Here is an 18,499-nt window from a genome sequence, read left to right on the forward strand (position 1 = left end):
AAACAGCAGCATCTTGCTTCAGGTAAGTTAGCAATTAAAATAGTTATATGACATTGAACAGTAATATGTTGTGCATAGATGAACAGTTAAGTAACAGGGTTTTTTTTCGCACACTCTTGGCATTCTGTCGATGAGCTTCAAGATAGATGGATAGATAGTACTTTATTGATTCCTTCAGGTGAGTTCCTTCAGGAAAATTAAAATTCCAGCAGCAGTGTACAGAGTTGAGATCAATTTAAAAAAGAGTGAAAAGTAAATAATGGGGGTTTAAAAGGAAACAAAATAGAGAAATATTACAAAAAAGAATAAAAACAATGGGAACAACAATATAACAGTAAAATAAGAATATAACAAGACAAAGTAGGCAGTAGTGACCATGTTATGAAAAGGTATTGCACTGTTAATGTTTTGAATCCCCTGTCATCCTTGTACCCCCCGCCCCCCATCCCAGAGAGGAGTTGTACAGTCTAATGACGTGTGGGACAAAGGAGTTCTTGAGTCTATTAGTCCTGCACTTGGGATGAAGCAATCTAGCACTGAACAGGCTCCTCTGGCTACTGATAACGCTATGCAGAGGGTGACTGGCATCATCCAGGATGCTCACTACTTTGTCAACAGTCCTCTTCTCTGCCACCCTCACCAGTGAGTCCAGTTTCATTCCGATTGTAGAACCGGCCCGCCTGATCAGAAGTAGTCACCTTAAATGATTTTCACTTCACAAGTGTGCTTTGAAGCTCATTGAGAGAATACCAATAATGTGCAAAGCAGTAATCAAAGCAAAGGGTGGCTATTTTGAAGAAACTAGAACATAAAACATGTTTTCAGTTATTTCACCTTTTTGTGTTAAGTACATAACTTCACATGTGTTCATTCGTAGTTTTGATGCCTTCAGTGACAATCTACAATGAAAACAGTCAAGAAAATAATCTGTGTGTACTTATAAGAGGTCTATGGCTCCTGCAATGGGATAAGCAGGTAAGCATCAGGCAGCGGACTCTCCCCAAATTATAATAAACACCTCCAAGTCAACTACATCACTATGAGCCCATTGACGTTCTAGAAACATAAGCGGCAGCTCAGCTTGATCGCAGTCCTTTAGTTGAAGGCTAATTAGCTTTTGGCGTATCTTTAGTTAATTTTTGCGATGTGTGTGCGTGCGTGCGTGCGTTATGGACGGCAAAGCCCTGTCTGTCTGAGAGAAAGACAAGCATTATTGACCAACAGTTAACAAATAAGTTATTTCACTTTACCTTTTTCTGTGTCGATTCAGTTGTGTTGAAGCAGCAAAAAAAGGACATTCTGTTAAATGAAGAGTTTCCTGACCCTGTCTCAGATAGTTGATATAATAATGTAACGGCATCATAAAGCCTATATGAACTCCATGGTGTTCAGGGACGAATAGTCTCTCCTATTACTATTGCATGAAATAAATACTTAAAGTTATGTTCAAGCTAGGTTTTCTATTGTTTTTCATTTTTGAAATGTTTAGTGGTAATTTTGGCGCACTGTATTCGTTTTGAATCCCCCTGTATATATATGCACACACAAACACTAGGTTATTTATGTGATGTAATCCAGATGGAACACAAAAACACAAATGCTGCTGCCTTTCGCACTGCAGCATCTCCAAAACAATGTTCACAAGAAGACACGCTGAGTCAAACTTAGCTTTATGAATTATTAATCATTAGGCAGCAATATAACATTCATTAACGCTGCAGACACTAGTATGTGAACAATATCTGCTAAGTCTCTGCGTCCAAAGTGTATTGTAGTTTCTTGTACAATAAAATATACCTACTAGTTTCCATCTATCCATTCATTTTCTACCGCTTGTCCCTCTCTCTCGGGGTCGCGGGCGGCTGCACACGGGCGAAAGGCGGGCTACACCCTGGACAAGTCTCCACCTCATCACAGGGCCAACACAGATAGACAACATTCACACACTAGGGACCATTTAGTGTTGCCAATCAACCTATCCCCAGGTGTATGTCTTTGGAAGTGGGAGGAAGCAGAAGAACATAGAGGGAACCCACGCAGTCACGGGCAGAACATGCAAACTCTGCACGGAAAGACTACGAGCTTGGTGATCGAATCCAGGACCTTCGTATTGTGAGGCACACGCACAAACCCCTGTTCCACCGTGCTGCACTTTGTGTTCGTAAAATAGACGTATGAGTGTGGTCAACACTGCTGAAGAGGTTTGGTGTGTAGAGAAAACTTAAGTGCTGTGCGCATTGCTGCAGAGTTTGTGTTTGTAAAATACACATGAGTGCCGCCAGCATTGTTCCAGAAGTTGCATTTGCAAAAACAGACCTATAAGTGCTGTCAGCATTGCTTTGCAGAGGTTCTGTTTTGGAAACAGGTGTATGAGTGAGTGCTTTCAGCATTGCTGCAGAGGTTTAGTTCATAAATTAGATGTATGAGTGCTAAGGGGTGTCATCTTTTCGGCAGTTGTAAAGCAGATGTATAAGTGCTGCCGGTATTGCTGCAAAGTTCGTCTTTGTAAAAAAGACGTACGAGTGCTGCCAGCATTGCTGCAGAAGTTGCATTTGTAAACAGACCAATAAGTGCTGCCTTCACTGATGCATAGGTTCTTTTTAGGAAATAGATGTAAGAGTGCTGCCAGCATTGCTGCAGGGGATCTGTTTGTAAAAACGACATACAAATATTGTCAGGGCTGTTGCAAAGTGGTATTTGTAAAACGGATATACAGTTTGAGTGTTGTCATCAATGCTGCAGTTTGTAAAATAGACGTAGGGGTGCTTCCAACTAGGGCTGGGCGATATGGCCTTTTTTAAATATAGGTATATTTTTAGGCCATATCACAATACACAATATTAATCTCGATATTTTGCCTTAGCCTTGAATTAACACTTGATATATATAATCACAGCAGTATGATGATTCTATGTGTCTACATTAAAACATTCTTGTTCATACTGCATTAATATATGCTAATTTTAAACTTTCATGCAGAGAGGGAAATCACAACTAAGTCAATTGACCAAAACTGTATTTATTAAACAGTTATTAAGCAGGGGCACAAACATTCATGTCATTTCCAAAACAGAAAGTGCAAGATTTTCAGAGACATTCTAAAACAAGCTATTAGTGCACTTTTGTGTATGATGTCATTAAGATGACATATCAAAACAACACTAAATTAAAGTGCACTTTTTGTACAGAACACCAATACAATAGTTTAAAACAAATAAAGTGCACTTTTGTGCATGATTAGATGGATTAGATTAGATTAGATAATACTTTATTTATTCCTTCAGGAGAGTTCCTTCAGGAAAATTAAAATTTTCAGCACAATACCATTCAAGATCAGAAAAACATTACAGGGGGACAGAACAGGATCGCTGACGGGTCTGCCGGCTTCCAGCGCCCCTTACAAAAAAGATGAGATACAGGTAAACAAGAGGGTGGAAGGGGGTGGGGGGGGAAGAAAAAAATAGAAGATTAAAATAAAAGAAAATAAAATCAAATAAACGGTCTAAGCTTGGGCCCTGGAGAGGGGGTCCAGACTGAGGCCAAGGGAAAAAAAACAAAAAACAACAACAACTCATAACCATAATACACAATAATATGTGTGTAAGAGGGAAACATCAAACATCAAAGAACACAAAGGACATTAAAGGCATTAAAGCAGCGGATACAACCAGCCACTTCTTCATACAGCTATGAATAAAAAGTAAAATAAACATATACACTGTGGTGGCCTCTGCGGTGTTCCAAGCCATCGTCCGATGGGGTGGAGGGAGCATGGCCAGAGACAGGAGCAGACCCAACAAAGCAACCAAGAGAGCCGACTCCAGTCTCAACCGCCAACCAACTCTCGGCCAGTGTCCAGGCCGCATGTCACACAAGATATTTCAAAAAGTGTCAAATAAAAATGAGCTCCATCATAGGAAATCAAATAGTGTTCGTCATTCGCTATCTGGTAGGTTAGTGCGGACGTTATCTCCTTTTGTTGACTATTTTTTTTTCCATACAGTGTTAATCTGGAAATGTTTGCCTCTTTATTTTGACGGTGTGGGCGTGTGGAACCGAATGGAGATGTTGACATGCGGAGTAAGCACTCTTCATTCTCTAGCAGGTGACTTTTCATATGATGCTACATATTAGCAGTAATGATACTTTTGGTAGGAACGCTTTTGTCGCATACTTGACAAATTACTGTTGTCTGTTCGACATATTCCCACTTGAAGCCAAACCACCGCCAGACAATGGACCCCCGTGCTGTTTTTCTTGGGAATTAATTCTTCCTTCATTTTGTTAACAGATTTGCACCTTCTTTCTCTCGTATTACCACTAGCATCACAGCTAACGTTACTCATGCTGCTACCTTTCTGCTCCGCGAGGGCGTATACGTATGTGATGTATGTGAGAAGGTGCGCTTGCGGTCTGTGAGAAGGAGAGACAAGAAAGAGTGGGAAACGCATGTAGTGCAAAGCCGGCAGGTAAAAGCAACTGCTTGAGAACGTATACTCGAATATCACGATATAGTCATTTTCCATATCACACAGAGACAAACCCGCAATATATATTGAGTATATTGATATATCGCCCAGCCCTACTTCTAACAATGTTTCAGAGGTTTGGTTCGTAAAATAGATGTATGAGTGCTAACAGCAATGCCGCAGAGGTTGTGCTCTGAACCCCATAACCTTTTACCTCTGCAGCCATGCTGGCAGCACTCACGCGTCTTTGATACAAACACAACTTCGGTATTATAAGGCTCGCAGCATTCATACGCATTGCTGCAGCACCAATACGTCTACTTTACAAACAACCTCTGTAACAATGCTGGCAGCATTTATATATAATCCTGCTGCAGTCATAAGTGTATTTTACAAATACCACCTCTGCAGCAATTCTGGCAGCACTCATACGTCCACTTTTCAAACGCTCTCTGCTTAAATGCTCACATCACTTGTACGTCTATTTTACTACCTGAACTTCTGCAGCAAATTAGCAATGCTGGCAGCACTCGTGTGTTTATTTTACAAACACAACCTCTACAGAAATACTGACAGCACGCATACGTCTACTTCACAAACCAAACTCCGCAGCATTGCTGGCAGCACTCATGCGTCTATCTTACAAACACCCCCCTCTGCATTAAAGCTAACAGTGATCATAGGTATATTTAACCAACCTAACCTTTGCAGCAATGCAGGCAGCACTCATGCATTCATTTTAGGAATGCAACTTCTGCAACATTGCTAGCAGCACTCATACGTCTGTTACAAGCACAACTTCTGCAGTATTGCTGACAGCGCTTATGCGTTTATTTTACAAACACCACCCCTGCAAAAAGGCTAACAGCACTCATTCGTCTGTTTTACGAACCAAAACGTCTGCAGCAATGCTGGCAGCACAGGGCTGTTCGCCTAGCGTTTTCACTCTTAGCACCGGTGCTACTAAATGAAAACAAATAGTAGCGCAGCATTTTTTTTGTAGTAATATAAAATCTCTTAAATATCACAAATTCATTATTAACGCTCAAACAAGGTACGCATGTGCACTCATACATGCCCTGTTTTTACATTTTCTGGACTGATGGGGATCCCAAAAACAAGTTCCAACAAGTAAGAAAAGTAGTTTTTGCATACTTTAGAAGTGTTTTGAGATAAGAATAAGGGGAAAAAAACATTAAAATAGTATAAAAAAAGTAAAATATAATCTCCAATCTTCTTTAAAAAAAACATTTAGCTATGCTCAACATGTGAAATAAAGTGCACTGGTTGGTTTAAAAGGGCATGATTAAACTTTAGCTGCAACATGAAAATAATTGACTTTTAACAGTAGTGTTTTATAGGTAAACATTATAGGACATACACACTAAGATGTTAGCCAGGAACACCAACCTGCCAACTGCTTCTGAAAATTACTTAAAAAATGTAATTCATTTTAGTTTCTCCTATTTTAGGAACCAGACTTCTAAAACAATACCGGCAGCAATCATACGCCTGTTCTACAAACACAACCTCTGCAGCAGAGCTGGCAGCACTCGTCAGTTTATTTTACTAACAGAACTTCTGCAGCAATACTAGCAATGATCATACGTCTTTTTTTTTTTTTTTTTACAAACTAATCCTCTGCAGTAATTCTTGCAGCACTTTTGTGTCTGTTTTACCAAAACAACTTCTGCAGCAATACTGGCAGCACTCGTACGTCTATTTTACTAACCGGACCTTTGCAGCAATGCTAGCAGCACCCAATGTATATTTGTGTTTGAAAAGTGGACGTATGAGTGCTGCCAGAATTGCTGCAGAGGTGGTATTTGTAAAATACACTTATGACTGCAGCAGGATTATATATAAATGCTGCCAGCATTGTTACAGAGGTTGTTTGTAAAGTAGACGTATTGGTGCTGCAGCAATGCGTATGAATGCTGCGAGCCTTATAATACCGAAGTTGTGTTTGTATCAAAGACGCGTGAGTGCTGCCAGCATGGCTGCAGAGGTAAAAGGTTATGGGGTTCAGAGCATACACACTGCATCAAGTTGGTCTACATGGCTGTGGTTCCAAAAAAAAAGGACGACGAATAATCCATTGATGTCTCCGGTAAGATATATATCACAATTTCCCCATCCAAAAACATGCTGGTTGACGTAGAGAAAACATGTTCGCTTGACCGCTCAGCTTCACAACAAACAAAGAAACACCGGCTGTGTCTCGGTGCTAAAGACAGCTGCAATCCACCGCTTTCCACCAACAGCATTGTTTTTTATAGTCTCCATTATTAAATGAACAAATTGCAAAAGATTCAGCAACACAATACTGTGTAATTACGCCATGAACAGAAACGATTTTTAGCTGTGTTTGGTGCAGCGCTAATATTTCCTTACAGTCCGTGATGTCACGCGTCATCATTCCACGACGTTTTCAACAAGAAACTTGCGGGAAATTTAAAATTGCAATTTAGTAAACTAAACTGGCCGTACTGACATGTGTTGCAATGTTAATATTTCATCATTGATATATAAACTATTAGACCGTGTGGTCGGTAGTTCAGTAGGCCTTTAAAAAAAGGCCATGTCGCCCAGCCCTAGTTGGCAAGTATGACCAATTATGTTAAAAATATATAATTTAGAAAGTTATCAGCGTTTTTTTAATGCTCTATCTATGGATATATTTGATTTTGTAAGAATAATCATACTTTTCGGAAATGTGTTTACCACAATTAGGCCTGGGACCAATTAACCGCGACAGACAAAGTGCAAATGTAGTGTTTTATCTAGACTGACCATATGTCCTCTTTTCCCCGGACTTGTCCTCTTTGGGGGGACTGTCCGGGGTGTGCGGGCGGGTTTTCTTAAATGCTTCAAATGACTGGCGTTTTGTGTCAAGGTTGCGTGTATTTTCAATGTACCTACAGGGTTAAGAGGAGTTAAGATCAAAACAAATTGTGAAGGTGTGCGCACGCAGCAACATTCGTGAGGGAGGGGCAGAGATAAAAGAGCGGGAGACAGAGGTAGGTAATTGAGTGTTAATCAAGGCATTATTGGTCAACAGCCATACAGGTCACACTGAGGGTGGCCATATAAACATTTTTAACACTGTTACAAATATGCGCCACAATGTGAACCCACACCAAACAAGAATGACAAACACATTTTGGAAGAACATCCGCACCGTAACACAACATAAACACAGCAGAACAGATAGCCATACCCCCCCCCACATGCCCCCAACTCAACCCCGATTACATCAGATCAAATATTCCACTTTGAAAAATACTTTTGGTGGAAGATTTTGCACATTTTGTGTTTGCCAGGGTGGAAAACAAAACAACAACAACAAACATTTTGAAATGAGGAATAGGTCTGAAGTTGAAGAAGACTCCAGAGATTTAAGCGTTAAATATAAAATGTATGTATGTCCAGGCACACCATTATCACCATTTCATGACCAAAAAAAAAAACGTTTTACTCTTTCATACTGAAATAAATACACCTACAACTTATTAAATAAAAACATAGAACAAACTACCAGCAGCAGTAAAGTTTAGATCCATGAAGGAAAGAAGAAAGTGAGTGGATGTTTATAACTGAATACATTTACATATGCATACAAATTTGTCTTTTTTTATATAATGTTTTTTTTAATAATTTAAAGGCCTACTGAAACCCACTACTACCCACCACGCAGTCTGATAGTTTATATATCAATGATGAAATATTAACATTGCAACACATGCCAATACGGCCTTTTTAGTTTACTAAATTGCAATTTTAAATTTCCCGGGAGTTTCGTCTTCAAAACGTCGTGTAATGATGACGTGTGCGCAAGACGTCACGGGTTTTTAGGAAGAATTAGCGCTGCGCACACACACAGCTAAAAGTCGTATGCTTTAACGGCATAATTATACAGTTTTTTGGACATCTGTGTTGCTGAATCTCTTGCAATTTGTTCAATTAATATAGGAGAAGTCAAAGTAGAAAGATGGAGTTGGGAAGCTTCAGCCTTTAGCCACACAAACACACGGTGATTCCTTGTTTAAAATTCCTGGAGGTGAAACTTGTCACGCCTGTAAGTTTAGGTTTTGGTTTTAGTCAGGTTATGTTTAGTTTTTTGGACATTTTAGTTCCGTCTTGGCACTTCCTGGTTTGTTTTCGTCTCCATGCCAACTCATTAGTTTTCACCTGTCATTAGTGAAAACAGCCTCACACCTGTTTTCACTAATGATCACGGCTACTTAAGTCACTCTTTTTCTTGTCTTCTTTCTGGGATCTTCACACTCGCACGCACCCTACCCATGCTGCACCTCCTTCACGACCTCGATAATCTGTTTCATGCCTTGTTGTTCGTTTTGGTCCACGCCGAGTAAGTTTTGTTGTTTATGCCATAGATAGTATCTTTTGTTTTTTTGTATATAGTCATGCCAATGTGCTGTTTTGTTTTAAGTTTAGTATAGATTATTATTCGCCACAGAGCGCGTCCTTGGTTTGCCTTTTTGTAGTTTGTTTATTTAATAAATATCATGTACTTACATTCATGCCTGACTCGTCCCACATCATCCTTGCATCGAGGAAGCACAAACATCCACAGTCCAAGCCTGACAGAAAGATCCCAGCAAAAGGGCTTCCTCGCAAATGAAGTGGAAGAAATATTCCTCGAGGAAGCGGACAAGCAGGAGATGTTCCTTCGGCTCGTCGCAGACGCTCAGCCATGGGCGCACGAGGACGAAGTGGAGTTGAGCGATGAGGAGCTTCCTCCCGGCGCGGTGGAAGCATGGAGCTAACTTCTGGCGAAAGTGACGACACACCACCTGGGACGTGAGCGCGGCGGCCCGGAGCAGCGCACAGGCACGCGCGAAAGAGGGGCAGGACTTGTCCCTCAACGCTGTCTGACAGGCTCGCCCCGTGCGACTTTTTCTCCCCTCCCAAGACACAAAAAATGTTTTTATTGCAGCTTCCAAAGTTCATGCCACGCCCCCCAGGACTCAAGCCCCGCCCAAGTCACAATATACATATTTTTTTTCAAATAATCAAACCAAGACAAATAAAAAAAAAAGTCAATATAGAGAATTCAAAAGGGGAGGATTCTGCCCTCCTCCTTACCTCCCTCCACCCTCCCCAAAAGACTTTTCCAGCCCATGATGAAAGTGTCTGGAAGCCACTCATTGAGGGGGGGGTGGGGGGACTGGGAGCTTGTCAGGAGGTTATGCTCAATGCAGTCCCAAGCCACAGCGACCAGCACGTCCCCCACCTCCAGTTTTTCGACCGATTAAGCCGCAGCTTCCAGCAAGGCCACCTCTTCCACGTCCACGTCCACGTCAAAGTCCAAGTCCACGTCAAAGTCCACGTCCAGTACCAGTGCCTGCTCCAAGACGCCAAGCGCCGCCAGCGGCGGCTCCACGTCGCCAAGCGCCGCCAGCGGCGGCTCCACGTCGCCTAGCGCCGCCAGCGGCGGCTCCACGTCGCCTAGCGCCGCCAGCGTCGACTCCACGTCGCCAAACGCCGCCAGCGGCGGTTCCACGTCGCCAAACGCCGCCAGCGTCGGCTCCACGTCGCCAAGCGCCGCCAGCGCCTGCTCCACGTCGCCAAGCGCCGCCAGCGCCTGCTCCACATCGCCAAGCGCCGCCAGCGCCTGCTCCACGTCGCCAAGCGCCGCCAGCGCCAGCTCCACGTCGCCAAGCGCCGCCAGCGCCAGCTCCACGTCGCCAAGCGCCGCCAGTGCCAGATCCAAGTCGCCAAGCGCCGCCAGTGGCAGCCCCACGTCGCCAAGCGCCGCCAGTGGCAGCCCCATGTCGCCAAGCGCCGCCAGTGTCTGCTCCACGTCGCCAAGCGCCGCCAGTGGCAGCTCCACGACGACCGCCAAGCCCAAGCCCAAGTCGACCGCCAAGCCAAAGCCCACACCAAGCGCCAACGCTGTTGCCACGCCGAGCTTCATCGCCTCCCACGATGACGACGCGTCCGCCTCCTTGTCGGCCACGGGTGTGGCCACACTTTTGGTCTCCACGTGGTCGTCCGCCAAGCCAAGGGGGTCGGCCGCGGATATGGCCGTTCCCGGGTCGCCCACCTTAATCCTCTACGCGTCGCCGCCACCTGATTCTTCCCCGATGGATACGGGGGCACGTGGTTTGGCGATCCACCGCCATGTCCCCCTCCCGCCCTCCATTACTTTTGATCATAGTTTTGTTTTGGGGTTTTATTTTTGGACATCTGGAAGCTGTCTTTAACGGGGGGGCTCTGTCACGCCTGTAAGTTTAGGTTTTGGTTAGGTTATGTTTAGTTTTTTGGACATTTTAGTTCTGTCTTGGCACTTCCTGGTTTGTTTTCGTCTCCATGCCAACTCATTAGTTTTCACCTGTCATGTCACGGCCTTGTTCACAGCCTCACACCTGTTTTCACTAATGATCACGGCTACTTAAGTCACTCTTTTTCTTGTCTTCATTCTGGGATCTTCACACTCCCACGCACCCTACCCATGCTGCACCTCCTTCACGACCTCGATAATCTGTTTCATGCCTTGTTGTTCGTTTTGGTTCACGCCGAGTAAGTTTTGTTGTTTATGCCATAGATAGCATCTTTTGTTTTTTTGTATATAGTCATGTCATTGTGCTGTTTTGTTTTAAGTTTAGTATAGATTATTATTCGCCACAGAGCGCGTCCTTGGTTTGCCTTTTTGTAGTTTGTTTGTTTATTCAATAAATATCATGTACTTACATTCATGACTGACTCGTCCCACATCATCCTTGCATCGAGGAAGCACAAACATCCACAGTCCAAGCCTGACAAAACTTTCCTATGGATCAGAGCGTGGTCAAGAGAACATAGATCCCGACCACTTGTCAACCAGCAGGTTTCGGTGAGAAAATTGTGGTTAAGAAGTCAGTTCTTACCTGTCCATAGCTGCCGTCGACTCCCCTGAGACACTGCGCGTCAAGAAACCCGTGGAGACATCGTTCCGACTATCAGGTAATATTAAACTCACTAAAACACTAGCAACACAAAAAAAATATAATGGATTTCCCAGAATTAACCAAGTAAATGCGTTTAAAAACATCGGAATCAATATCCTCAAACACGAATCTTTCATCCTCGCTCAAATTAATGGGAAAATTGTAATTTTCTCGGTCCGAATAGCACTTTTTGTTGGAGGCTCCCATTAAAAACAATGTGAATATGTGAGGAGCCATCACACGTGTGACGTCATCGTCTGCGACTTCCGGTAGAGGCAAGGCTTTTTTCTTGGCACCGAAAGTTGCGAACTTTATCGTTGATGTTCTCTACTAAATACTTTCAGCAAAAATATGGCAATATTGCGAAATGTTCAAGTATGACACGAAGAATGGACCTGCTATCCCAGTTTAAATAAGAACATCTCATTTCGGTAGGCCTTTAAGTAACGTTTATGACAACCTTTTTCCAAAACACAACATAGAATGTGAGATACAACAGGACAATGCATATGTTAATCATTTGTTTTCAAAACTCTTACAAAAAGGTGGGACCCCACAAATTTACTGTGGGACCCCATTTTTATAACTTGATGGGGTCCATGGGACCCCATCCCAAATTCCGAGCACCAACACTGCTGTCAACAGAGGAGAAAAAAAGGCTTTGTTTAAATAAATCAGTAATGCGGACGTTGTACCGATCCGTTGTGGTGAAGAAGGAGCTGAGCCGGAAGGCAAAGCTCTCAATTTATCGGTCGATCTACGTTCCCATCCTCACCTATGGTCATGAGCTTTGGGTCATGACCAGATGAGGTGGTTATGCCAGTGGTTCTCAAATAGGGGTACGCGTACCCCTAGGGGTACTTGAAGGTATGCCAAGGGGTTCTTGAGATTTTTTTTAAATATTCTAAAAATAGCAACAATTCAAAAATCCTTTATAAATATATTTATTGAATGATACTTCAACAAAATATGAATGTAAGTTCATAAACTGTGAAAAGAAATGCAACAATGCAATATTCAGTGTTGACAGCTAGTTTTTTTGTGGACATGTTCCATAAATATTGATGTTAAAGATTTCTTTTTTGTGAAGAAATGTATAGACTTATGTTCATGAATCCAGATGGATCTCTATTAAAATCCCCAAAGAGGGCACTTTAAGTTGAAGATTACTTCTATGTGTAGAAATCTTTATTTATAATTGAATCACTTGTTTATTTTTCAACAATTTTTTTTGTTATTTTTATATCTTTTTTTCCAAATTGTTCAAGAAAGACCAACACAAATGAGCAATATTTTGCACTGTTATAAGTGAAGTGAATTATATTTATATAGCACTTTTCTCCAGTGACTCAAAGCGCTTTACATAGTGAAACCCAATATCTATGTTACATTTAAACCAGTGTGGGGGGCACTGGGAGCAGGTGGGTAAAGTTTCTTGCTCAAGGACACAACGGTAGTTACTAGGGTGGCGGAAGCGGGAATCAAACCTGCAACCCTCAAGTTGCTGGCACGACCACTCCACTACCCGAGCTATACCGCCTACTTATACAATTTAAGAAATCAGAAACTGATAACATAGTGATGTATTTTACTTCTTTTTCTCTTTTTTTCCAACCAAAAATGCTTTGCTCTGATTAGGGGGTACTTGAATTAAGAAAATGTTCACAGGGGGTACATCACTGAAAAAAGGTTGAGAACCACTGGGTTAGGGCATCTGGTCAGGATGCCACCCGAACGCCTCCCTAGGGAGGTGTTTAGGGCACGTCCAACCGGCAGAAGGCCACGGGGAAGACCCAGGACACGTTGGGAAGACTATGTCTCCCGGCTGGCCTGGGAACGCCTCGGGAACCTTCGAGTAGGGGTGGGCAATATCGCAAATTTGGGTAACGATACCGGCCAGTATCGCCGATATCGGAAGTGTCGTCATCTGATGGGGTATCGATACTTTTGAAAAACAAATTTGTACTTTGCCTTTATTAATTGATTATGATAATAATACAACACAGGACAACGATTTAAGTCAAAAAATAAAATATTTATTACAAAAGTAATATCAATAGCAATAAAGTAAAAGTAAAGTGCAAACAACTACTGAACCTGGCTTGTCGCCTCAAAACACACAAACACTTAAGGTAAATTACAAAACTCTGGTTATAGAACAAAGTTGTAAACATGAACACAAAACAAAAGAACAGAGAAATTCAAATAAAAAAGTAATAATATCAATTACAATAAAGTAAGTAGTGCTAATAAGGTGAAAACAAATACTGAACTTGGCTAGTCGCCTCACAACACACAAGAACTTAAGTAAAAAAGAAAACACTAGTTACTAAACAGTTGTAAAAATGAACACAAAACAAAAGAACTGAGAAATTCTTATCGTTATTTTCGCGCAGTAAAATACTTTACAGTTTACAACCAAGACATTAAGTCGCACTGGAAATGCACGCGTGTGTGTGTGTGCGTGTCGGAGCTAATTATACTGATGTGTGTGCGCGAACGCACCAAGCGTCATGTTAATTGTATTTATTTTATTTTATTTTGGGTTGAAGATGAATTTTTTAAGTGTTTTTAAATCTCGTTCGCGACCCATCACTAGGGAGGAGGGTGGAGTGGTGAGGAGCGCTGCGCTCTTTTTTTTTTTTTTTTTTTTTTTTAAATCGGGGTGATTCGCTTAATTTGGTGAAGTATCGATACCATCATGCCAGTATCCATACGATACCGATACTCACCAAGTATCGATACTATCGATACTTGGTATCGATACGCCCAGCCCTACCCTCGGGAAGAGCTGGACGAAGTGGCTGGAGAGAGGAAAGTCTGGGCTGCCCTGCTTAGGCTGCTGCCCCCGCGACCCAACCTCGGATAAGCGGAAGAAGATGGATGGATGGATGGATGGATTATTTATAAAGCAAGTTCAAGTATCATTGGCTAATTTTCACCTTGTCCCGGCCTTGGCGTGCATATATGTGTCCTCTTTTTGGGATTTCAGAATATGGTCAGCCTAGTTTTATCCAATTACTAAACTGCCGAATGGATACAGTTGTGATCAAAATTATTCAACCACCACACAATTTTGGTGTTTTAGCAAGTTGGACATTTATCCCGTATTTTGTTTATAGTCATATCAAATAAAGATGCATTAAATAGACAAATGCAACCCGAATTACAACATTATATTTTGTAACATACCAAACAGTGTCATTTCTCTTAATATCTCATTGACAAAAGTATTCAACCCCTTGAAGATCATAACTCTTAAGAACAGAATTTGAATAAGGTCTTTTTAATCTGGTGTTGAAAACATCTGTAGATGTGATTAGAACCATAACGAGCAACAATTAAACTGATTGAAAAAGACTGTGACGCTCAGCTTCTTGTAGATGGTCAATGGTGTATTTGCAACATAGTGAAGTCCAGGGAGGGGTCAAAGAAGTCAAGACAGGAGGTAATTTCTGTTCATAAGAAAGGATATGGATATAAGAAAATAGCAAAGACATTACACATTCCAAGAGACACAGTTGGGAGCATAATTCGCAACTTTAAAGCTAAAGACACAATGGAAACACTACCTGGGCGTGGTAGAAAGAGGATGTGTGCAACTGCTGCCCGGTATTTGAAGCGTACAGTGGTGAAAACCCCCCGTGTAACAGCTGAGGAACTACAACAGGACATTGCAGAGGGGGGAACGCAGGTTTCGTCCCAGACAATAAGGCGCGCACTACGAGATGAAGGCCTCCATGCCAGAACTCCCAGGCGCACCCCACTTCTGACTACCAGGCACAAGAAAAAAATAGACTCCAGTATGCCAAAAATCATCTGGACAAACCCCAAAGGTTTTGGGAAACTGTTCTATGGAGTGATGAGACAATAGTGGAACTCTTTGGGCCTATGAATCAACATCATGTCTGGAGGAGAAAAAAATGAAGCTTACAAAGAGAAGAACACCTCGCCTACTGTTAAGCATGGTGGGGGGGTCAATCATGCTCTGGGGCTGTTTTTCTGCCTCAGGTACCGGGAATCTCCAGCGCGTTCAAGGCATTATGAATTATATTTCCTAGCAGGATATATTAGCTGCAAATGTCATGAAGTCAGTGACGAAGCCGAGGCTTGGGAGACGTTGGACCTTCCAACAGGATAAGGATCCCATGCATACCTCCAACTCAACATCAGAGTGTTTGCAGAAGAAGGGCTGGAAGACTCTGGAGTGGCCTTCACAGTCGCCAGACCTAAATCCTATAGAAAACATGTGGTGGGACTTGAAGAAGGCAGTTGCAGCACGCAAGCCCAAGAATATGAATGAACTGGAGGCCTTTGCCCAAGAGGAATGGGCTAAAATACCTGTAGATCAGGGGTGCCCATTACGTCGATCGCGAGCTACCAGTCGACCGCGGCGGGTGTGTCAGTCGATCTCCAGCCAGGCTTTTTAAAAAAATAGACCTAAAAATTAATGATCATCAATCTTCACCAAGACGTCACTTAAATGACATTCACGGTACCGGAGGGTCTTGTGAGATGACGCTGGCTGCTGCAAGATCATCATTATGAAAATGACCGAGAGGAAGGCGAGAAACACTTTTTATTTCAACAGACTCTCGCGCCGTACCTTCCGTCAAAACTCTAAAGGCCGACTGCACATTTCCTATCTTCACAATAAAAGCCCTGCTTCATGCTGCCTGCGCTAACTAAATACAGAGTCTTGGAAAACTGGCGTGCACAAGCAATCCCTCAGAAAGCTGGCGTGCACGACTCTTATTTTGTTAGCGCAGGCAGAATGAAGCAGGGCTTTTATTGAGAAGATAGGAAACGTGCAGTCGGCCTTTAGAGTTTTGACGGAAGGGACGGCGCGAAAGTCTGTTGAAATAAAAAGTGTTTCTCGCCTTCCTCTCTGTCATTTTTTCATAATAATGAACTGGCAGCAGCCAGCGTCATCTCACAAGACCATGGGTGCCGTGAATGTCAATCAAGCAAGCTACGGAATTTGCCGCCAATGTTTTTCTTGTAAAGTGTATGGAAGCTGGATGAATTAGATGCCAAAAACCAACCACTTTCATGTGGTATTGTACAGAAAGGACAACTTTTTTTCTCCTCCATTTGAAAATGTGGGCGTTATCATCATTACTGTCTGATTCCAATCAATGCAAGTCATCAGAATCAGGTAATACATCAACTTATATTCTTGTCTTTGTGAAAGAAAGACATCTATATGTATTACACATGCTTGTATTATCATTAAACACATTTAACTTGTTTACAAAAATGTCTCTTTCATAAATAAATATAAATGATATATATATAAATGAGGTAGATCCCCTCGAGTTGGTCAATTGAAAAGTAGCTCGCCTGCAGAAAAAGTGTGGGCACCCCTGCTGTAGATGGTTGCAAGAAGCTTGTGTCCGGTCATGTATCACGTTTGAAGGATGTCATTACTGCCAAAGGGTGTTCTACTAAGTACTAAAGATGCATGTAACTAGGGGGTTGAATCATTTTGTCAATGAGATATTAAGAAAAATGTCCTTTTTTGGTATTTTGTAAAATACAGTGTTACAATTTAAGTTGCATTTGTCTATTTGACACATCTTTATTTGATATGACTATAAACAAAATATGGAATAAATGTCCAACTTGCTAAAACACCAAATTTGTGTGGGGGTTGAATAATTTTGATCACAACTGTAAATTACAAAAACAATGGATGGTTGCAGTTGTTCATATTGTGTTATATCGTTGAATTTCTTTAATGTTGTTACCAGGAGGAAACTTGAATGGATGGATTTGGATGGAGTTCAGTGTTACGGAAGCGATCCAACATGGCAGCGAGCGGACAGTCCTACCTTGCGGTGTTGTGTTGGGGACTAGAGACACGCTCCCGTCTCTGTGGACGAGGATGGCGGACAGTTCGAGAACCTGAGTGGCGACGGGCGGGTGCATGTCGGCGAGGTGGCGACAGCACTGGAAGCTCAGCGCCCAAGCCTGCTCCTCGTTGATGGGCTGCTCGTAGGACCTGAGCACCTCCTCCAGGGACACATTCCGGGGCTCCACCGCGTCTCCCAGCCGGGATTGTACGTCCTCGTCGCGGCTGTCGGTGGAACGAGCCATGGCTTCCGAGGCTCGGAGCCCATTTCTTAGTCCGCCAGCACCGGGACCATTTCCGCGTTCCTGCCCATTAAAGTGTCGCAGATGCACCTTGATGCCGCAGCGCTCTTCAAGGTCGCTGCACAAACCTTGACTTCCGTTTGGTAACCTTCAAAGTAAAACATTTTTTTTAGGAGAAATACTCTGCTTTATTGCAGTGGTTCTCAACCTTTTTTTCAGTGATGTACCCCCTGTGAAGATTTTTTTAATGTAAGTCCCCCCTAATCAGAGCAAAGCATTTTTGGTTGAAAAAAAGAGATAAAGAAGTAAAATACAGCACTATGTTATCAGTTTCTGATTTATTAAATTGTATAAGTGGGCGGTATAGCTCGGGTAGTAGAGTGGTCGTGCCAGCAACTTGAGGGTTGAAGGTTTGATTCCCGCTTCTGCCATCCTAGTCACTGCCGTTGTGTCCTTGAGCAAGACACTTTACCCACCTGCTCCCAGTGAACCCCCACACTGGTTTAAATGTAACATAGATATTGGGTTTCACTATGTAAAGCGCTTTGAGTCAGTGGAGAAAAGCGCTATATAAATATAATTCGCTTCACTTAAAACAGTGCAAAATATTGCTCATTTGTATTGGTCTTTCTTGAACTATTTTGAAAAAAAGATATAAAAATAACAAAAAAATTGTTGAAAAATAAACCAGTGATTCAATTATAAATAAAGATTTCTACACATAGAAGTAATCATCAACTTAAAGTGCCCTCTTTGGGGATTTTAATAGAGATCCATCTGGATTCATATGCATAAATCTATACATTTCTTCACACAAAAAAAAAATCTTTAACATCAATATTTATGGAACATGTCCACAAAATATCTAGCTGTCAACACTGAATCAATCAATCAATCAATCAATGCTTACTTATATAGCCCTAAATCACTAGTGTCTCAAAGGGCTGCACAAACCACTACGATATCCTCAGTAGGCCCACA

At 42.3% G+C, this 18,499-nt stretch overlaps 1 protein-coding gene across 4 annotated transcripts in view; it reads right to left on the reverse strand.

Moving 5' to 3' along the window:
* spire2 (spire-type actin nucleation factor 2) overlaps nt 1–17,658 on the reverse strand; it is a 102,892-nt gene extending 85,234 nt beyond the window's left edge. For all 4 annotated transcript variants that reach the window (XR_009809550.1, XM_061919982.1, XM_061919981.1 and 1 more), the window contains exon 1: nt 17,257–17,658. Coding sequence is in view for 3 of the 4 variants with exons in the window: in XM_061919982.1 (XP_061775966.1) it covers nt 17,257–17,521 (265 nt within the window). In the remaining variant the exon portion in view is untranslated. The remainder of the gene's footprint in view (nt 1–17,256) is intronic.
* Nucleotides 17,659–18,499: the final 841 nt, after the last annotated feature.

This window comes from Nerophis ophidion, linkage group LG14 (assembly GCF_033978795.1).
Source record: "Nerophis ophidion isolate RoL-2023_Sa linkage group LG14, RoL_Noph_v1.0, whole genome shotgun sequence".
Classification (NCBI taxonomy): domain Eukaryota; kingdom Metazoa; phylum Chordata; class Actinopteri; order Syngnathiformes; family Syngnathidae; genus Nerophis; species Nerophis ophidion.